A 22209-nucleotide genomic window follows, 5' to 3' on the forward strand; every position below is an offset into this window, starting at 1 on the left:
AGCGTCCACATGGCTGAGCTGAGTCTTTCCATCACCATCCCCTCGAAAGGGCTGGCTATGGCATGACCCCAAGCCCCATCCTAAATCACATCATAGCATAAACCCCATGCCGTGGCTCCAGGCAGACAAAGACACTCATCAGACAGCACATTTCATGGGTTCATAGGTGAACTTCTAGGAGCTGATCCAGGGCTAGACCTTAACCTGGAAGGGGCCGGTGTAGACAATCCAGGCCTGCTGAGTTAAATCTCTACCATGGAGGTGTGTCGTGAGATTTTTCAAGCTTCAGAGACTCAAATTGTGTAAGAGTCTGGAACATGGCGTCTCTTCCCCTGGTTCCATGCCCTGTGCCAACTTCTTCTACTTCTCCAGCTCAGATGAGACACCACCATTCCTGCATCTTTTCAGTCCTCAAGTTGTGCTGAGCGTGGGTACCTGCAGTTCCTTCCTCCAGTTCTGTCCTGGCCGTTGTGCGTTGGTCATGCTGCTCACCGCGGTCTCCTGTTTTGGTGCTTCTTCTGCTCCTCGGTTTCCAGGACCGCTAACGAGCGAGGGTTCTCTGGCGATCACATTAACGGTGTCATTGGGAGAGATGCACCTGACCAGAGCTGGCTCATCCCAGTCCACGAGAGCTGACAGGCGTCCAGCCCCCATCCATGCATCCCTACCCAAGACATGATGTGCCCCACTCCCTGCGATGCTCTGTTGACCATGAGTACTGCTATCCCAGTGGGCATTAGTGTGTCCTCCACGGTTCAGATGAAACACGTCCCACTCTCTAGCCCACTATTGTTCATCTCCTCATCCAAACGCCCCACGCTGGGAAATCCAGTACTATCCACTGGCCCCCAAGGTCCTTCTACTTAGTCTTGTCTTGGCATGAGCTGCAAACCTGCTCCCTACCCACTCCACTAGGTTCTAATCAATAAAGGTGCCCAATAAAGCTCTGATGAATTCAATGGCACAAAAGTGGCCCCATGCCAAAAGCCAGCAAGCTCATAGCATCCTGGGCAGACTCCGTGAGCCATCTGGTTAAACCTTGAAAAGGTGAGGTTCTCCACATCAATGCTGGAGGGCAGTGGTTCCTCCAGGAAAGGGGAGCCATGGACGCATCGCCTGCCTAGCTGACTTTCCTTGGCTGACATCTTGTCTGTGTTCTTCGTAGACAACGGCAGCCCATATCTCAACACCTCTCTTCTGCGCTCGGCTTTTCTCAGCATATCCCAGCCAGCATGAGGGCTATGTGTGGGGGTGTGCATGCGTGTGTGGGTGTCACCCTCCTGCTCCACTGTCTTCTGGGAGCTGAGAAGCTGACGGGCTCCCTCGCCGTCCGCAGGTTTCTCAAGTGTGCGTACTGAGAAAACATCACAGGAAGGGGGAGGGCGCTCAGGAGAAAAGGGAAGTCTAGGGTTGAAATGTCTTGACGAGGCAATCACTGTGCTCACTTTGTGACCAGGCAGAGAGCTGTCCAAGACGACAGCCAGATGTCGGAGCGCCGGGAAACCGAGAAAGAAAACAGGTGGCCAGAGCAGAGCCTGGTGCAGTGGGGTAAGGCGGCTCCCTTCATTCTCCGACTCTCAAACGGGCCTTGTCGCTGGGGTAGCTTTTCAGCTCCTGTTGGTTCTGCTGTCGGCTCCTGCTGAAGATCAAGGAGCACCTGAGGGTGGGAAGTGGGAATCTCTAACTGAAGGCACCCAACAGGGAGGTGGGCATTGAGCTCGTGGGCACTGCGTTGAAAGGTCTGAACTAGCCCCAGGGACTGGCCAGTTTGCCCTGGGAGCAGGCTGAGCCCCTCTCGCAAGTCTATGTATGTGAATATTAGAAGCCGCTTTGGAATGACTACAGAGGCTTGGATGCATGCGGCCGTCCACACGGGGAACCCGTGGTCCCTGGATCCTAGGGAGACTCTTTGCTGACAGTCACTTATCTCAGATCCCCCGGCCGCCAAGTGCAGAGTTGCTGGCCAACCTGGGGGACAGGTGTCTTTGGGGACCACAGCCTCCCCTTCCCTGTGTTGTCTGAGCACGATGGCTGGTTGCATTCCCCCGAAACGGCAGGCAGGGATCTCAACATCCAAGCTCATCCGAGGGACGCTCATGGATTGTAAGCATCTGCATGGCCCTGGGCCTTTGATCTGACCTAGTCTGACTGATGGAGCCGGCCTCTATGTAGAACCTTGGGTTTATAGAAAGGGGAAGAAAACCCGGTCTGGGGAAAACTGAAAGAAGAAGGGAAAATGGGTAGTCTGTGGGCAAAAAACAGCCAAGTGACAGCTCACTTTTCAGTCATACGAAACAGAACCCCAGGCAAATCCACAGAGCAGGAGGGAAGAATCGGGAGTGTTGGCTTCATGCAGCTGGGGGTCCTCTTGCGGGGGGAAGGAGAATGACCCGGTTCCGGAAAAGCTGAGGGTTGAGCATTCCGGATACGTTACATTTTGAGTTGTACGTTCCAAGGGATGAACCCTACACGGTGTGAATTTCACCTCCGTTTTTAAAAATCAAGGCAAAAATGAGTTAAATGGACCATGAGAGTTCCCTGAACCTCAGTTTCTCACCCACTTGCATGAGGGTACGAGGAAGGGCCTCCTAGGATGAGTGTGAGGGAGAGACGAGGAGCCCAGTGGAATGTGCCTGCGCGTGGTCGGCCCAGGCTGTGGAGACATCACAGCGCTGATTACTTCACGCTGCCGCCGAATTGTCCGCTGTTGGCCAAGAGCCCCACGTTGGGACTAACCATCTAATTAAAACAGCAACCTTTGCTGGATCACCTTGCACGGTGCTGTTGGGTATATGATAGTGTCGCTATTCGGGTTTTTTGGTGGTTGTTTTTTTTTTTCTAGGTCAAGTTTACAGAAGTTTACGCTTTTGCTCCATCACGACGAGAGGCGAGGGGAGTTCAGTTTAGAGGAAGCGGAATGGGGAACTGTCCAGCTAAGGGCGTATTCCTATGCACATTCCTTCCGATGGGGGGATGGGTTGTGCATCTGTAGGCACCTACTTTATGAACAGCCCCAAAGCTGATGCTGTGGGAGGCTTGAACAAGGTGGAGAAAAGCAGATTCCAGAAGCTTGCCAGGGATGAATGGGAGGGGGCCCTCCCTGCCGTGCTGCACTGCACCACCCCCTCCTAGTGAAGGGTGGCTCTGCTCAAAGGCTGCAGATGAGAAAAGCAGGGCAGAGACAACACAGGGATAGCAAAGGGCAATGGTCGAGTCAGCCCAGATGGAGGAACGGTCCTCCCCAGGATCCTCTTGGGTGCATCATGGAGGCCCCCCACCCCATGCCAAGAACCCTGTACAAGAAGGGCTGGGTTTAGCTTGCAGATGGGGGAAGCTGGGAACTTCCCGCATAGCACTGGAATACAAGGTGTGTGGGAGGCAGGGACATTGGGGAAGGTCTGGTCCATGGTTTTTATTTCCCCTTTTAGAGCAAGGGTGGTGCCCTAGGACGGAGTGGGCTTGGGGAGGTTGGGAGGCAGGAACCCAAGGCTGGGTGCCGCTCCCCAGGGGCACTCTGGCACAGGTGTGCACACCTGGTTTGGGGAGCTGGTTGGACTCTGCATCATTGGGCTCCAGCCTGGGAAGCTGGTGCAGGGTCGGGGGAGAAGGGGCTGTAGCTTCTGGACAAGCCAGCTGACCCTCAATAGACAGGGAACTCATCACTGCAAAGGGAGGGTGGGAAAGGAGGCAGAGGTGAGGAAATGGAGAGAATGAGCCTCACAGCCCCGAGGTGCGGGAGGGAGAGGCTGGGTCCTGGCGGGAGCCGAGCTTCAGGGGAGTCTGGGGGAAGAAGTAGAGAGTCTGCGAAGACAGGCGCCAGCTTGGAGGTGAGGACACGCAGGTGCACAGGGTGGGCGTTGGGAGCGTGGTGGCTGGATCTCCAAAAAGGAGACACTGGAAAGAATGAAATAGGAAACCAGAAAGCAGGGAAGAGAAACGGGAAAGAAACCAGGACAGAGGGAAGAAATCTGTGGCCGTTTGCTCGGTCGGCCCCCAGGAGGGTAATACGCCACGAACAAAGAGACGGTGGACGGTGTTGAGACCGATCGACTCCAGACACCCAAGGACACTGCAGAGAGCTTGACCGTGCGTGGTCAAAGAGGAGAGGAAGGAGCCTCCAAGAGCCCAGGGAAGGCTTTGAATAGGATGAAGCCACGGGGAACAAGAGAGGTGAACAGCACAGACAGCGGCTGAGAGGCAGACAAGCACGTAGAGACGGAAGACCCCCTTACACATCACAACAACAACCGAGGAGCAAACACCCGCAAAAATCCCACCAGGGCAACGGTGGGCAGAGCCCAAGATGCCACCCCAAACCCAAGCAGACCGTCAGATGCTCTTTGTTGCATGCAGCTGGACGCGAACAGAGCCCTTTGCTTTTGTACTTACGTGTTGAAAAAGTTTCTAATACACTTTTTTTTTTTTAAGAGCAGTTTTAGATTTACAGAAAAATTTAAGTGGGAAGTACAGGGGATTCCAACATACGTACTTCCCCATTCACCCAGTCTCCACGCTTATTAATATTGGCATCAGTGGGGCACATCCGATATCACCGATGGGCCAATATTGATCCACTATTATTGATTAAAGCCCACAGCTTACATTAGAGTCACTCTCGGTGTGGGACATTCTGTGGGTTTCGACAGATAAACAGTGACATATACTCATCGTCATAGAAACATACGGAGTAGTTTCACTGCCCTAAAAAATCCCCTGTGCCCTGCCTGCTCATCTGTCCCTCCCCGAAACCCTGATGATGACTAATTTTTTTTTTCTGTCTCCATATTTTTTCCTTTTCCAGAATGTCGTAGAATCCGAACCTTCCTGGATGTAGCATTTCAGACTGGCCTCTTTCACTTAGCAAATGTATTTTAACATCCCCTACGCCTCTCCGTGCACTTACCCCTTTTTATTTTCCTCTTTTCTTTTTTTTTTTTTAACATATCCTTTTTGATTCTTGCGAAACTCAAGTTTTAAAAAAAGAGGGAAAAAAATCTCAAAAAAAAAGCTATTACGACCATCATGGAAACCTGAGCTATCATTTCTTTGTCTCCCCGCAAAAATCCATTCTCAAAACCTTCAGAACATGTGTCAACCATACTCACATTAAAATTTCTTAAATAAAAATGTAAAAATTTTAATTATACGAGCAAAATAAAAGAGAGTCAGAAAAATGAGAAAATAATCAAAGTGGGTATAATATTCCCCAAAAGGCATCTTAAAGTCACAGTTACATGTCCGCCGTGGCTTCAAGGCTCATCTGAACCATGAGCATGGGTAGATTTGCAGGGCCGCGGTAGTATATCTCCACCTTGAGGGAGATCTTTTTGCAAGCCGTCCTTCTGAGGACGCTGATCCTGGAGAAAAGAGAAGCCAGTGGTGGGTTCCTGTTTTGGACCTCTTGTGGGCTCTGGCGTAGGTGGACAGCCCCGTAGGAGCTGGAATCCCAGTCGCTGACAAATGAAGGCGTAACCTGGGGAAGGGCTTGGTAAGCTTGTGTCCACCCCTGACCCTGGCTAGAGAGGGAGGGACATGTCCAGGAGGCCAGGTGTGTGGAGCCAGAGCCTGATTCACAGGTCCAGCAGCCTGGGAACAACCCTGCCTGACCGTCTCCACTGTTCTTTCATGGACAATATGTTCATAAAGGGGCTGCCGATCCTAGACTTGGCCATACATCTTAGGGAGTGGATCTTGGTACCTGTGGTAGACGGGCTAATGTCCCCAGAGATGTCCATATCCTGGTCCCCATGTGGTGGACAGAATCGCGGCCCCAGAGACATCCATGTCCTCCCCCAGACTGCAGACAGGAATGAAGCCACAGCATGTGGGCAATTTTCCCCAGTGGCACAGAGTATGGCAGTGTGGATTGGAGCCCTGTGTCCACGCTGAAGGACAGGCCCTTGGTTCTGCCCCACCCTGAAGCTGGTCGTAACCTACAGACCCTCTGCAGCCAGCAGTGATTCCCCAGCTGGCCAGGTCAGTAGGCTGGCCATCAGACTGGGGATAGTCCTGCACTCCCCAAGGAAACCTCACTGGGGCCCCCTTGCCAAGAATCCCCATGAGAGCTGATGTCCTCAAAGTGTGACTGTTTGTCCCTGCAGATTTCCCTCGTCCTTCGGGCAACCCCATGCGACTCCTGGCCATAACCGTCCTGTTCTCCATGCTGCTAGACCCAGTGTTCCTCCAGACTCTGGCGCAGCAGGGTAAGTGTGTGGACCTGTTTGACCCTTCTCTGCCTGTCTCATTCCTATGTCCTGTGTGTCCGGGGACACATCCTGATGCCTGAGTCCAATCGCATTTCGTCTTCGTACTCTCCGGTCAGCCAAGTGGCACAATCCAGGGTCAGCAGATGCTAACGTGTTTTCTTGGTCCTGCTCTGAAAGCCCCTTCCTACTCCAGGCTTATGACGAGGTCATCCACCATAGCTGCAAACTGTAGGTCATCAGCCCCAGTTCTGGGCAACGGGACGTGGAGGGTCTCGCCCTGGCAGGGACTAGTAAACATCTTGACTTAAGCAGGTGGACAGAGGATACAAGGTGAGGCCACACACACTCAAGTCCCACCCCTTGGCAAAGGCAACGTCAACTGACCAGTAGCATAGAGGCCATGTGGGCTGAGATATTCGGTAGACAAATGGACAATGGGCAGAGCATCCCTAAGAAAACAACTCTCGCCCATGACCTGCAACAACCTGCCCCAGGGACCAGCCCTCATCTGTGGGGACCAGCCCGCAGAGCCAGCCTGCTGTATGCACGTTAGATGTGCAAAAAGCCAGATGTCCATCCCCATGACAACCCAAGGAGCTAAATGATTCATTCTGAAACAACAGGCCCCCAGTGGCCAGCACTTGATCAGTAACCCATGGCTTCCCTATATTTTGACCCCAGTTCCTATATAGGACCAACTAGAGAAAGCCAGATATGGTCCCCTAACCAGTCCCATGGGATGCCCTACTTGCAGTGAGCCACCTGCATCCCCACACCCACACCTCTGCTCAGGACACAGATGAATGTTCCCTTTTGCCCACTGTAAAACTTGCCCACTCCCCTGTCTGCCCTTTGGCTCTGACAAATGCCAGTAGTGGTGGCCAACTTCCTCACCATGGCAGGCTCCAAGTAAACAGGCTCTGTTGCTCTCACTCGGTAGGTCTTGGCTTACTGGCATGATAAACATCTTAACATGGAGAAAAGGCACAGAGGCCCAGGTAGGAAGAAGAGATCCATAAGGGAGAGATTCCATGCTTGTGTCAATGCCCTGGGGCCACCTGTGTGAATAGGGGGACACCCTGTCCCAGTCTTGATCTTTGCTTACGAGACATGGGATGGGTCAGCAGGCAACAGGCAGAGGCAGGAGAAGTGTAATTGCTGAACCTGGTGGTCCTTTCTTTCAGATCTTCCAACCGCAGAAAGGGTCCCCCGTCTAAATATGAAGTTTGATGCTTGGAGAATGAAACTGAGTTGGGACTGCGAAGAAAACACTACCTACCTCGAGTGTGTGATGATTCACAAGGAGGATGGACCGATCAACATAATAGTAAGACGGATTCGTTATGGACGATTGTTGTCCTTTACAAACCTCTCGTCACGTTAGAAACAAGGCAGCAAGTGATAGAAACAGAGAGCACATGCGTGACCCTGGGACACATTTAGGAGACATGCTTCTGGGTGCACCAGGGAAGTTAAGTTCTGGCCTGTGTCCAAGAGGTGCACCCTGGTTCCCCGGGGAACTGAGAAACTCCTTGGAAAATGTCTTATCCCAAAAGGAAAGGGCATTCAGGGCTCCCAGGGGAGGAGCCCCAGCCCAAAACTCCTATGAGGTTAGCCCTGGTCCAGGCTGCAGGGCGGGACCCTCAGAGATGCTCAACCACCCAAGGAAGGTGAAATGAAGCAGGCTTGTGGAAAGGGTCTCTAGTGCAATCCAGGTAGATTCCAATCGGGCACACAAATGCTCCCAGAATTTCCGGCGTTCACTTTCAGGGACATGAAATAGCCAACGGCAGTCATCAGGGGGAAGACAAATGGCTTATTCTGTGACTTTCAGTCTTCTGTACCCCTTCAAGGGTAGGATCTGCCCTCCTACCAACAGAAACAGCAGCCTTTTGCTCGATTGGTCCATCAAAAGTCATCCATGTGGCCGACTTAATCCTGAGAAAGAAATAGTTGGTCACCCGTGTTCCATGAAAACAAAGTTACTGAATAGATACAATGAAAACAAATAGATACATGAAATAGATGATACATGATACAATAGATGATAGAAATAGATACATGAAATGAAAACAAATAGATACGTGAAAACAAAGACGGAATAGATACAATGTAAACATGAAGCCTGTAGGAGAAAGGGGTATGAGATAAGACAAGAAAACGGAAAAACATAAAAGTGTGCGTTAAGCTCCACAATGCTCAAAGTGATGAGAGATCTCGATGCGCAGAGCAGTGGTCCTCAGGTTAGCCCCACCAGAGAGCTTTGTTACAAACGCAGAATCCCCCGCCTACGTGCTGAACCAGAGTCATTTTGACAAGATCCCCGGGGACTGAGGGCACACTAAAAGGGGACCTCTATTCCGACCTCCTAAACACTGGAGTCTAGACCACCAAGTCGAGGTGCCGCCTTCCTGTGGGCAGGCTGACATCCACCCACCGAGAATGTCCATGGGTGGTGGTGGCATCTCGGGGTCAGTGGAAGAGCGAACAACATGGAGAGGAGAAGAGAAAAGTTTCCTAATGTACTGGCTGGTTGCATCTTTTTAGCCCCAGGAGAAAGAATGTCACTGCGAGTTTTCGGATTATTCTCTCCATGATGGAGTCACGCTTATGGTTAAAGTAAATAGCACCCAAAGACCGATTCCAGAAACACTGGTCTACGCTAACTCAGGTAGGGAAAACACCGCAGTGACCCTTTTGAACATCACTAGCTTCAAGGTAGAGGCCTTCCCTTTATTTCTCTTCAGTTTTATTGAGATACACTTGACACATAGGTATTATGTATATTTAAGGTATATAACTTAAAGCTTTGATAGACATACATGTTGAGAAATAATTATTGCAATTAAGTTATTATCCCTCCCTCCAGCCCCTGGAAAACACCATTTCCTCTCTGTGTCGATGCATCTGCCACGTGTTGGCTATTGTGAATAATATTGTGATGAACATGGGGGTGCATCTATCTTTTTGGGATCCAGATTTCATTTCCTTTGGAAATACACCCAGAAGTAGGATTGCTGGGTCATATAGGAGTTCTGTTGTCAGTATTTAAAGAAACGTCCGTATTTTCCACAGTGGCCACACCAACATACAATCCCAACGACACTGCACAAGGGTTCTCTTCTATCCACATCCTCACCAGTATTTATCTTTTTTTTTTCTTTTTCATAGTCATTAAGTGACTATTAAAGTGTGTGAGGTAATAGCTCAGTGTGGGTTTTATTTGCATTTCTTTGATGATGAGTGATGTCATTGAGCATCTTTCTAGGTAGCTGTTGGCCACTTGTACGTATTCTCCTGAAAAATGTCTATTCAGGTCCTCTGCCTGTTCAGTTTAAGTTTTGTTTTGTTTTGTATTCTGTTTTTTTGTTTGTTTGTTTTGGGGGGCTTTGGGTTTTTTTGCTGTTGAATTGTTTGAGGTCCTGATCTATTTTAGATATTAACCTTTTATCAGATAGGTAGAGATTACAGATATTTTATCCCACTCCATACATTACCTTGTCACTTTGCTGATTGTTTCCTTCTCTGAGCCGAAGATGTAGAGTTTGATGGAATCCCAGTCGTCAATTTTTGGTTTTGATGCCTGCGCTTTTGGTGTCATATCCAAAAAAATTCTTTGCCAAGACCGATGCCAAGAATCTTTTTCCCTATGTTTTCTTCCAGTTGTTTTATGGTTTCAGGTTCTGTGTTTAAGTCTCTAATTGATTTTGACTTGATTTCCATACGCAGTGACATAAGGATCCCGTTTCATTCTTCTGCTTGTGGATGTCCATTTTTCCCATCACCATTTAGTGAAGGGAGAATCCTTCATCCATTGTCTGTTCTTGGGACTCTTGTTGAAGGTCAACCCTATTGACCATAGGTCTGCGGATTTACTTCTGGGTTCTCTGAGGGCCCATTGATCTATGTGTCTATCTTTAGGCCAGTGCCATACTGTTTTGAGGACTATAGCTTTGCAATGTATTTTGAGATCAGGAAGTGCGACGCTTCTAGCTTTGTCCCTTTTGCTCAAGAGTGCTTTGGATCTTTGAAGTCTTTTGTTGAATTTTAGAGTTCTCTTTCTATTTCTGTAAAGAACGTCATTGGGATTTTGATAGGGATTGAGTTGACTGACAGATCACTTTGGGTAGTACGGACCTTTTATCACCATTAGTTATTTCAATTCACAACCATGGGATCTTTCCATTTATCTATGTGTTCTTAAATCTGTTTCATCAATGCTTTATAATATTCATCAACATAATTTTATAATATTCAGTTTACCTCCTTGGTTAAGTTTATTCCCAAGTATCTTATTCTTTTGGTTGCTATCATGAATGGGATTATTTCTTTTTTTTTAAATTTTATTTTTAAGTAATGTATACACTCAACGTGGGGCTTGAAGTCACAACCCCAGGATCAAGAGCTTCATGTTCTACTGACTGAGCTGGCCGGGCGCCCTGGGATTATTTTTTTAATTCCTTTCTCGAATAGGTCGTTATTAGTGTATACAAATGCTACTGATTTTTGTATGTTGATTTTATATCCTGCAACTTTATTATATTTATTTATAAGCTCTAACAATGTCCTTCGTTTGGTCTTTAGGTTTTTCTACACCTATGGTCATGCTATCATCAAATGGAGATAAGCTTACTTTTTTTTTTAATTTGGATACTTTTATTTCTTTTTCTTGTCTAATTGTTTTGGCTAGGACTTCCCATACTATGCTAAATAGAAGTGGTGAGAGTGCGTACCTTGGCCTTTTTTCTTACCTTACAAGAAGCTTTCAGTTGTGTTTTTTTTTTCCCCATTGAGTGTGGTTTTTAGCCATGGGCTGTCCATATTTGTCCTTTATTGGGTTGAGGTCAATTGCATGTATACCTATTTTATGGAGAGTTTTTTTTTTTTTTTATCATGAATGGACGTTGAATTTCATCAAAGACGTTGTGTGTAGCTACTGAGATGACTGTGTGATGTTTTCTTTTATTCTATTAAAATGGTGCCACACAGCAATTGATTTCCATACATTGAATCATCTTTGCATGTGGGAATAAGTCTATTCGGTTACAACGTGCAATCCTTTTAATGTGCCGTTGGATTTGCTTGTTAGTATTTTGTTAATGATTTTTTACATTTACGTTTATTAGGATATTGGGATGTGATTTTCTTTTCTCATCCCTTAGGGTTGTGGTATCATGGTGGTCCTGTTCTCATAAAATGAATTTGGAAGTGTTGCCTCTTCTTCTATTTTTTTGGAAGAGTTTAAGAAGGACTGGGGGCAGGGGGTGCCTGGGTAGCACAGTCAGTTGAGCATCTGACTCTTGGTTTCTGCTCAGGTCCTGATCTCAGTTCATGAGATTGACCTCTGCATTGGCCTCGGTGCTCAGAGGGAAGTCTGTTCAGGATTCTCTCTCCCTCTCCCTCTGCTCCTCCCACTCATGCTCTCTCTCTCTCTCTCTCTCTCTCTCAAATAAATCAATTAATCTTTTTTAAAAAAAAAGGTTGGAATTAATTATTCTTTGGATGTTTGGTAGACTTCCAACCATGAAACCATGTGGTCCATTTCCCACAAATTATTTTGTTTTTGTGTCTTCTCAGGTGGGAATGGCACAGCTGCCCAGAATTTCTCCTGCTTTATCTACAATGCAAACTTCATGAACTGCAGTTGGGCAAAGGGTCGAGCTGCCCCTGATGATGTCCAATATTTTTTGTATATAAGAGACTCGAGGTAAGTGTTGCGCTCAGGTAGACAATCCCGAGACGTACGGGCCGGGGGGAAGCCTGGATGGTTGTCTGAACAGTTTTGAATTTTATAGAAAAAGAAGGGAAAGAGAGTGTCCTCATTACATAGAAGACTCGGGAACCCACGTGGGATGTCACCTGGAAGACCTCTCGGGATTAACTAGCTACAATTACTTCCTGGTGAACGGTACCAGCCGAAGGACGGGGATCCAGTTCTTTGATTCGGTTCTGTCGTGGAAGAAAATCGGTAAGAGCCACGTCCTGTGGTGTAAACAGATGCTTAACAGGTGAACCAAAGAGAGTTTGTGGGGAAGTTTGGAAGAATGGAAATTTTTTCTTTCATGATTCTGGAGGCCAGAGACCCAGAATCAAGGTGTTAGCATGGTTGCTTCCTTCTGGAAGGAGGCCAGCCCATCCTTTCACTCCAAATTAAACGGGATGACAAGAAGTGGTTCCCCCCAGAAGAAGCGAGTGTCTTCCAACACCCTCATAGCCTCCAAGAGCTGGCTCTGGCACTAGGACAGCCCAGACAGGAAGGTGTTTTGCCTGCAGTCAGACAGTGAAGCCCTTTGAGGACCAAAGGGAGGATGTTCAGACCAGGAGATGGAGGTTAACTCTGACCCTTTTGTGGACCTCCCCCACGGGTAGCATGCACAGCCTTCTCTTGCTGTTTTGGGGGACACCATTGGCAAACGGGGATGCCAACTCTCCGGTTAATCTTCCCCACAGGCCATTGCCAACCCCCACTCTCCACCTCCAGGTCGCCTGTTGGGGGAGCCCCAGGTGTGTGTACCCAGCCAGGTAGCAGCTGTGCCTCTCAGGGTCTGCATTTCCTGCTCCTTGCCGCAGGACAAACGTCCTGTGGCCCTGACGCGGCACCCTCCTCCCGAGGCAATCCTCATTTTTTTTTCCCTCCCCGTGTTTCTAACCATTTTTATTTAACTCAGGAAATCCCAATATTATTTCAAACTTCAATTCTGTGCCATTGTGACTTACAGTAAGAAATTGCATGTTTGGTCTCTGTCCTTTCAAGCACGCAATGGCCACAAGCCTAGGAATTTCCCCGGGAGGAGAGCAGTAGCTGTGCCTTTTGTTATGTTAAGGAGTTGACCGCTGAAAAGCCCCGAAGGATGGGGGTTGGTTGCCAGGGGAACCAACTAGGTGATTAAAGGGTTGGAATTTTCAGTCCCCTCCTGTGACTTCCCAGACCAGGACTGGAAAGGAGCTGGTGGCTGACTTCAACCCCAATGGGCAATGATTTAATCAATCGTGTTTACATAACGAAACCTCCCTAAAATCCCAAAAGGATGGGGTTTGGACATGGGTTTGGTGGACATGTGGAGATTTGGGAAGAGAGGTACCCCTGACGAGGCCCTTCCCCACACCTGGCCCCACGCATACTTTTTCTGGCTGTTCCTGAATTACAGGCCTTTATAATAAACCCGTGATCTAGTGAGTGACGTGTTTCCTTGGGCTCTGTGAGTCGCTGTAGCAGATTAATAGAACCCGAGGAGGAGGTCCTGGGAACTTCTGGTTTGCAGCTGGTGGGTCAGAACCATGGATGACAACCTGGATTTGTGACTGGCATCCGACCTGGGGGTGAAGGGCAGTCTTGTAGGACTGAGCCTTGGGAGATCTGACACCATGGCCAGGTAGATAGGTCAGAGTTGAGTCGAATTGTAGGACACCCCACCAGTTGTCTGAGAATAGCTCGATGGTGGGAAGGGAGACCCCATGCATCAGAACTGGGTGCCGAGTCCTACAGGCACATCACAAATGAGCACACAGCTGTCCTCCGTGCACCCGCTGAAACTGCACACATGCCCGTGGTCTTCTTCCCCAAGAGCCAACACTCAGACCCACACAGACTCTGGCCTCTGGGTGACTCCTGGGAGCTGCCTGCAGAACTGGGTGTGACCTCCGTGGCCCAGCAGATGCCTGCTGGTTCAGGGGAGTGTCCTGGGATCTCATTACAGAAATATATAGCCCACCCCACAACATCAGCGTGCTCTGCAACAAGTCCCACTGCCTGATCCGTTGGGAAAGGCCCAAGACCCGATACAGCCTGTCCAACCTGGAGTTCAAATACCAGCTGGACATCCAGAGAAAGGTGAGTGGACTCTGCCCCAAGCAGCAGAGGGCAGCAGCCCCTGTGACTCACGGTGAGGGCCCAGCTCATGGGAGACGGGCAGGGCTAGGTGATCCATGGGGAGGAACACAGGGGTGACTGTGTGGACAGGATGCCCTGGGCATGAGGGTCACCGCCACAGCCAATCCAGGAGGGGTGGCCACACACCCAGCTGGATCCTGCAAGCCTTCAGAGGGCGCTGGAGATCTCCAAGCAGATGCAGAACAGAGAGGACCTTCTGCTACTCGTCCACTCAGACCACACCTGGAGAAGGGGGATTTTCTCTACCACATCCACCTGGACCTAGTGTAGGCAAGGGGGAGCCTCACTCCACATCCACCTGGAGCCAGTATAGATAAGGGGGAGCCTCTGCTCCAAGTCCAACTGGACCCAGTGTAGACAACGGGGAGCCTCACTCCACATCCACCTGGACCCAGTGTAGACAAGGGGGACTCTCTGCTCCACATCTACCTGCACCCAGTGTAGACAAGAGCGAGCCTCTGCTGCACATCCACATGGACCCTTAATGGACCCATCAGTAGCTGGGGTTCAAGGATGAGCCGTGATCAGGGCCATCCTCGGTGGCCAAGTCCATACCCCAGTCTGCGTGACTTGAGGAGAAGAACGTACAGAGGGAGCTCAGCCCTTCCCATGGCCCCAACTCTTGGGGTTACCCCGTGACTACACTCAAAGGGGACAATGAGTGGATCCTGTAAGAATCTTCAAAATGGAGAAAAGTAAACCTAGGTCTATTTTTTTTTTTCTAGAGCAATAAAGAACACGGCGAAAATCAACCGGTGAGTTAAGACTCTGACCCAAAATACCATCCCGTTGTGTAACTGTCCAATGTTACTCAAGTGGACACGTGGCCAGGATGGGGTGGGTGATGAGGGAGAGGGTGGCCGCTCCCCAGAGGACAGTCCTGTCAGTGATGTAGGGACACTCCCAACAGTCCCGCTGTGCGAGGAGGGCTCATATGGGCACACATGCCCTGTCCCATTTGTTGAAATGAGTGACCTCCCACCATGTGCATCTATGTTGGTCAAGAAAATACTCCTTTGAGTTTGAAGGAGATTGTTTCTTCCTTCAAAATGCCTCTAGCAGAAGATCCTCCAAGTCCTTTATGGTGTCGTGTCCTAAGTCCCAGCACTACGGTGACCTCAGTGTCCTCCGCTGTCCAACTGGGGGCTTTTACTCCGTTAACGTCCTTCCTGGGACGTTACCCATTAGTGGTCTGCTCCTGTCCCGTGTACCTCCTGAATGTTTTCTGCATCTGTGTTGATGAGCAGCCCAGGAAGAGCCCCGTGGTGAATGGGCGACTTGCCCATGATGCTGTTTCACACCGAGAGGACACGATTCTTCTTGTCCTCTTTCCATGGTGCATTTTCCACTCCTGGATCAGGAAAGCGTGCTTGGAAGCTGTCATCCATCCCGGTGGTGGGAGAAGACATCCCAGCCCCTCTTTTCGGAAGGCGGGACACCCTGCTCTCAAACTTTTTCTTTTGTCCAAAGATTGAGGTGCCTGGTAATTTGGAGAATAACTACAACTTCCCAAGTCCAGAGCCCAGACCCAAGCATACTGTGAAAATAAGGACCTCGGACGCACGGATCCAGAAGTGGGGTGCCTGGAGCCAGCCCATTGAGTTTGGTATATGTCCTGGGCATGTCCCTCTGTTCACCTCTGAGACCTTCCCATTCCTGTCCCCATCCCAGTCCCTGACACTGTACCCATCCCCAACTCAGTCCCCATTCCCATCCCTGTCCCTGTCACCATCCCCAGAGACTCCCAGACGGAGGAATTCCCATCCACGGGTCTCCACGGGGCTCTAGAACGGATAACCCACCCAGCCTCTCAAAGGGGCTGCCTCAGCTAGAAAAGATGAATCACTCCTGGTCCCCATCAATCCCGTTCACGTCATGCTCCCGGCCAGGGGAACACGGACATCCATGTTGGGCGTGTTTTCTCCTTATCAAGAGGGAGCTATTCATTCCAGGGAACTCGATTACCAACGCTTTCCGCCATTTTCCTCCCTGTAACCTTGAAGGGTTGGCAAGAATTTAACGGTTTGGACCCAAAGCCAATAGAGTCCTCAAGAAATCTGCATTCCCGCATTACCTCTCCCTCCCGAATATTTTCAAAGTGTTTCAGTAAGCATTTGATGCATGCAATTTTGCGGTTTTTTTTTTCCTGATCCAAAATCAAATTAAAAAAATAAGGGCTGGTATAAGATGTATGTGAAATATTCATCCAGAGGTAAAACATAAGTTCAAAGGGATGGGATGGTGGCTTCTTAACTATGACTCCAAAATGAGGAACAACAAAATTAAAAAAAAAAATAGGTAAATGGGCATTCATCAAAATTAAAAATTTTTGTATCACCTGGAATGGGCACTTTTTAAGTGAAATTGTTATTATTATTATTAATTATTATTATTTTATAAGAGGGCACATTTCGTCTGTTAATATGGAAAACTCTCAAGACGCCATTCAATTTGGTTATGGCCATCCTCATAGGACTGGGTTTATTTTATTTTTTTTAAAGATATCACTTATTTCTTTGAGAGAGAACCAGAGACAGAACACAAGCAGGGAGTGGGAGAGGGAGAAGCAGGCTCCCCGCCGAGCAGGGAGCCCGATGTGGGGCTCGATCCCAGGACCCCGGGATCATGACCTGAGCCGAAGGCGGACGCTTAAGCGACTGAGACCCCCAGGCACTCCCAAGGGAGTGGGTTTTTTAATTGGATTTCTTTAAAAATAGTAACATAAGATGTGCCCTGTTACAAAAGTAACAAATTGAAAAAAGTGCCCATTCCAGATGATAAGCAACATAGAAGATCTACTACTAGTTGTCAGGCAACTTTGTTCAAACCCTATGCCTGGAAATGTGTATTTTGGGGGTGGGGTCCATTGTCAATTCATTTATTTATTTTTACTTTTTTATTTTTTACTGATTTATGTTTGGGTCCATTTTTACATCGGGTCTACGTGACGCGCGAGCACGTTACAGTTGGGAGGGTCGTGAGGCTGCTTTGCCTCACGGATGGCTCTGTGGGACCGGTTCAGGATGGGCACGTGGGGTCTGTGGGATGGGTTTGGGATGGGCACGTGGGGGTGGATTCCCCTCCCGCTCTGAGCCTTTCTGGGAAGCCGCGAGCCGGCGAGGGAGGGAGCCGGCCATGACCTGACCGTCCACCCGAAGGGGTACGTGGTGTGTCCCCCTCTGTCTGCAGGGTCCGAGGAAACCGCACCCAGCCTCGTGCCCATCTACGCGCTGGTGGTCCTGGGGACCCTCATCACGGTCCTGACCCTCGGCTGCCTTTTGAAAAGGTAAACCCCACTGACGGGTTGGCGTCATCCTTGCAGACGGGCGAGACGGACAAGGTGCTCGTTAGGAGGGAGCTCAGGGACCCCACTGCTCTGACGGCCCTCTGGGGAGGTATATCTTGCAGCCGACGGGGGCCTTGTCCTGACCCTTGAGGGGCAGCCCCGAATGCACGTTCTCCGATGCTTCCAGGCCCCTGGGCCGTGCCGAGCCCACCCGTTGGGCCCCGTCCCTCCAGCTGGACGTGGACCCCCACCGAGCTCAGCTGTGCTCACAGACGGTTGCATTCAGCCTCAGGGAAAGGACCTTCTCTTTCCGGAACGTCTCCCCGCAACCCCTCGTCCGGCCCTTCATGTCCCCCTATAAGTCTTGCGGAGTCCTAGGGGCCCGCCTAAGCCCACTCCTCCTACACCCCATCGGGACCCAGGAGGTGTCCTCCGGTGCCCACCCCTCGATGCCCCCGATCCTGATCGGGCGTCCCGTGTGCATTTCCCTCAGCACTGACACGCGACCCGTCAGGGGCAGCCCCGAAACCCGCCGCCGGAACGGGGACAGAGCGCGTGCTTTACATGAGAGCCGTTATCTTAGTGAAAAGCTGTTTGAGTTTCCTGTGGCTACAGGAAAAAAAATGACCACAACCAGAAGGTTTGAAACAACAGAAATGAATCATCTCCCAGGTCTGGAGACCAGAAGTCTGAGATCCAGGCGGGGCAGGGCTGGGCTCCCTCCTGGGGCTCCAGGGGAGGCTCCTTCCTCCTCGTCCAGCTTCTGGGGCTCCAGGCATCCCTGAGCTGGTGGCCGCGTCCCTCCCACCTCTGCCTGCGTCCTCACGTGGCTTCTCCTCTGCGTCTGGGTCTCCCCTTCCGTGTCTTGCAAGGACACCTGCCACTGGCTTCAGGACTACCCCTGGTCCAGGATGAGCGTACGCTCCCTTGATTACAACGGCAAAGACCTGATCTCCCAACACGGTCCCGTTTCCACATTCTGGGGTTCAGGATTTGAACATACATTTTGGGGGGACAGTACAGAGCTCAGCAGAAGCACCTTCAGATGTCACGGAATCGGGGGTGCTGTCCCTTTGGTAAGAGAGAGAGCGAGTGCCCCTTTGAAAATGCAGCAAGACTCCAATGTTTGGCAAAAACAAAGTCTGCTGTTTAAGTAGGAACACTAGGAACTGGGGCAAACCTTTAACCCAGCACATAGAAACCTGCCACGCTGGAAATCGCTGTTCATGATTGTGTGGATTTCGCAGGGACACACGCCTTGTGATCCACAGGGACCCTGGGCTGCCCCGGCTGCCTGTGACTGGTCACATCCCCCACTCTTGTCCCTGTACCCGAGTGAGTCAGGGAAGGTTCTAGAAAGATCCTATCCCCGTGCATTCCTATAGCGTGTCTTGTTGGCTCACGGATCTCAGATTTGGGTGGTCCCGCCGTGACTCTGCCGTGGAATTGTTCTCCAGCTCGCGGCCCGCAGGCTTCTCCCACCGCGGGCAGGAGGACGCGTCCCTCCCCGAGGCCAGAAGGACGTGTGACCCCAGGCTCTTCCCCTCACACGCTTCCCATCTCCCTAGGTTCCTCGCATCTCAGACTTTATTCCCACCGATTCCGCACATCAAAGACAAGTGGACGGATAGCCATCGGCCTGACCACCAGGTGGGTGAGGCCGGGACAGAGCAGCGAACCAGGACGGGGAGGACGCCCCCGCGTGTTTGCCCAAGGGGGACCGCGCTGTCCTCACGGGGTGTGGCTGGGATCCCGGTCGTGCTCGCCGGCTGACCTGAAACCCCAACACCCCCATCTTCCCTCTCCTCCTCAGGTCATCTGGGAGAACTTCAACTTGGACACGGAAAAAGGTGACAACGAGGAGATCCTAACGGTGCAAGAAGTCACAGTGGCCCCGGCGAGCATGGGAACTGCATAGACGCTTCCGGCCCGGGAACATTCTGGAAACTGCTTTTTTTTTTTTAAACTATTATTATTGTTGTTCATTTATTTATATAGCAGTCTTTTTTTTTTTTTTTACTTGAAAAGAATGTGATTTTTTGCAAAGATGCCTGTCATCAGAGGGCTCACTGAACGCGCTGGGATCCGACGCCGTGATGCACCTGCTTCTCTCCCGGGAAACAGAGAACTCTTCCTTGCTTTACGGTGGCTCAGATACCCTCCTGGCAGCAGCCAGCAGGGCTGAGACACGGGTCTCTGGCGTGTCCGTGGTCCCCATGGGAGCACTGTCCTCCGCTGTTTCTCCACTAGCTGCAACGCAGCCCCGTATGTGGACCATCTGAGGGTCCTGAATAGTTATCTCCCCCGCAAAGTCCCATTTGCCACCTAACGTGACACATTCCAAGGCTCTAGGAATCAGGGTGTGGACATCTTTGGGGACATTGTTCCATCCACCACGTGGGGATCGGGATGTGGACGTCTTTGTGGACATGGTTCCGTCCACCACGTGGGAACTGGGACATGGACATCTTTGGGGCATTGTTCTGTCCACCACGTGGGGATCGGGATGTGGGCATCTTTGGGGACATGGTTCTGTCTACCACGTGCGGATCGGAATCTGGACTTCTTTGGGGACATTGTTCTGGGGATTGGGATGTGGACGTCTTTGGGGACATGGTTCCATCCACCAGGCATGGATCGGGACGTGGACACCTTCGTCTGTAGGCATGAGTGGGGATGGGAGGGGACTTCTCACGAGGATCCCGAGACCAACTCTGCACCTTCACTTGTTAGACACGTGAATATGAAACCCCGCAGGCCGCCCTCCCACCCAACCGCATGAAGGTAAGAAGCAGGGAAGGGTCTAATACAGGTCTTGTTGAGACGAGAAGCAAGTCCCACGCAGGGAGTGACGTGGCCGTGAAGGGCCACAAGCGCATACGCAACGGGGACCCGTGGAAAGTCTTAGAGGCCAACGAGAGCGTCCTGCGAAAACCACAGCTCACGTGGTGTTGTGTTTGCTGATGAGGACAGAGCTCACAGGGAGAGCAGATGTATCTGGAAATATGGATACATAGAGATACAGAGACAGGTATATCCGTATAGAAAGATACACACAGAAGAGAGGAAACAATGTATGTGGACGGATACACCGAGGGAGAGACAGATACATATTTGGAGAAAAATGCGTGGACATACGTACAAAAAATACATATGACTATGATAGATAGGAAGGAAGTGGCTCATACGATGGTGAGGCTGGTCCGTGTGACACCTGTAGGGCAGGTGGGTGACCTGGCGAGGCAGGTGGCAGGTGATAGTACACACCTGAGGCAGAATTACTTCTCTGAGAAACCTTGCTGTTTGCGTTTAAAACCATCACCTGATTGGACGAGGCCCACCACCCTTGAAGTAGACTCTGTTCAAGTTAGTGGCTTGTGGATTTTTTCTTTTTCTTTTTCTTTTTTCCTTTTTTCTTTTTTTGTCTGTGGATTTTTTTTTTTTTTTGTCCCACCTGCAAAACAGCACTAGGCAAGTGTCTGATCGCATAACAGGGGGCTTGTTGCCTGTCTGTGTGAACACATGAACGGATCATCCTGGAACCCTTTAAAATGGGAATGCATTGAGATGGGACTTGCAGTGGGTGCCCCGGGCATGTCCCAGGTGACACCTGCCATGGTGATGGACCCCTGCTCCCAGTGCCACCTGTGCCTTTGCACGGGCTCCGGTGTGATCAGGCAGGTCTTCCCAGGGTGGGGGCTCCTAGCCCGGGAGCTTTGCTGTGCAATTTGTTCCTGACAAAGTTTCAGGGAACAAAATCATATGCTCGGGGCCTGAAGGGATCCCCCAGCTGTTAAACCCGACTTCAGAGGTGTCGGGGCTCCTCTCAGTCAGCTCCCCAGGAAATGAAAAGCAAAACAAAGCAAAACCAAAAAAAGGCTGATTTATAGCATTTGCTGCTTTTTGCTGTAGATCGTCCGGCCCAGCCTCCTTGGAGTTACCAGTGGCTTGACATCAGCGCTAAACACTCCCGGATATTCAACGTGGACGCCTCAGGGTGTGTACAAGGTGGCCCCCGCTTGCCTGTGCCTCGCGGATTCCAACAAGCACTTCCCGTGAGGCTTGTCCATCTGTCCATCCGTAAGATGATGCCCAGGATGCCAGAAACCCGCCTCCCTCCCTTCATCTCTAAGAAACACCACCGCCCTCCCATGACGACGCCTGGAGCCTCACGTCCTGCCGTAGGTGGGGGCGTCCCTTCAGACCAAGACTTGTCCTTGGAAAGTAAATGCTGCTCAGAGTCCCGAGGGACCCACCTGGCCTCCAGGATGACAGATGCTCGCCCAGTGGAGGCCGTCAGCTGAGGACAGGACCTCGGTGTGCCGGGAGTGCGACTGGTGGCCCAAGAGGCCCATGCAGGAGTGTGAGGGATAAGCGCATGCACGGCCCCAAAGGCATGCCCCTTGCACTTTGAAATTTTGCCCTGGAATGGCCCAGATGGGACCAAAATAGTCTATGCACAGAGAAGAACAACGACCAAAAGAGCAGGTTTCTGCGAACGACTACCTTTGGCAAAATATGGATGTAGTAGAATTTAAATCATGTTGTGAAAGAGAGATATTTCACATGTAGGCTTTCCACTTTCTGTTCCTGCTTTCCCTCTCCATTCGGCCTCCCACGACGCCCTCCCCGCTCACCCGTAACTTCTATAAGAGACTGAGCTCCTGCGCGTGTCAGCCAATGTGATATCAGTCATTATCACTTTAGTATGAATTTGCAATCCGTCTCCCGTGCTGGTTCGATTTCATTCTGAGGTGTAAGGGTTGACGGTTTGGTGAGGTTTAACGGAATTTAAAATCGGGAGGAAGGGGTGCTGGGGAGACTTC

At 50.5% G+C, this 22209-nt stretch overlaps 1 protein-coding gene across 1 annotated transcript; it reads left to right on the forward strand.

Moving 5' to 3' along the window:
- The first annotated feature begins 1445 nt into the window (after positions 1-1445).
- CSF2RA (colony stimulating factor 2 receptor subunit alpha) lies at positions 1446-22109 on the forward strand. The gene is made up of 13 exons (XM_080795852.1): positions 1446-1548; positions 6102-6203; positions 7391-7533; positions 8754-8877; positions 11784-11913; positions 12002-12174; positions 13904-14037; positions 14823-14852; positions 15568-15703; positions 17287-17383; positions 18952-19033; positions 19197-20167; positions 21296-22109. Exons 1-12 carry the CDS (start codon positions 1485-1487, stop codon positions 19299-19301), a joined length of 1320 nt encoding a protein of 439 aa, XP_080651978.1. The 5' UTR covers positions 1446-1484; the 3' UTR covers positions 19302-20167; positions 21296-22109.
- Positions 22110-22209: the final 100 nt, after the last annotated feature.

The sequence above is a fragment of the Martes martes genome (genome assembly GCF_963455335.1).
Source record: "Martes martes genome assembly, chromosome: X".
NCBI classification, from domain to species: Eukaryota; Metazoa; Chordata; class Mammalia; order Carnivora; family Mustelidae; genus Martes; species Martes martes.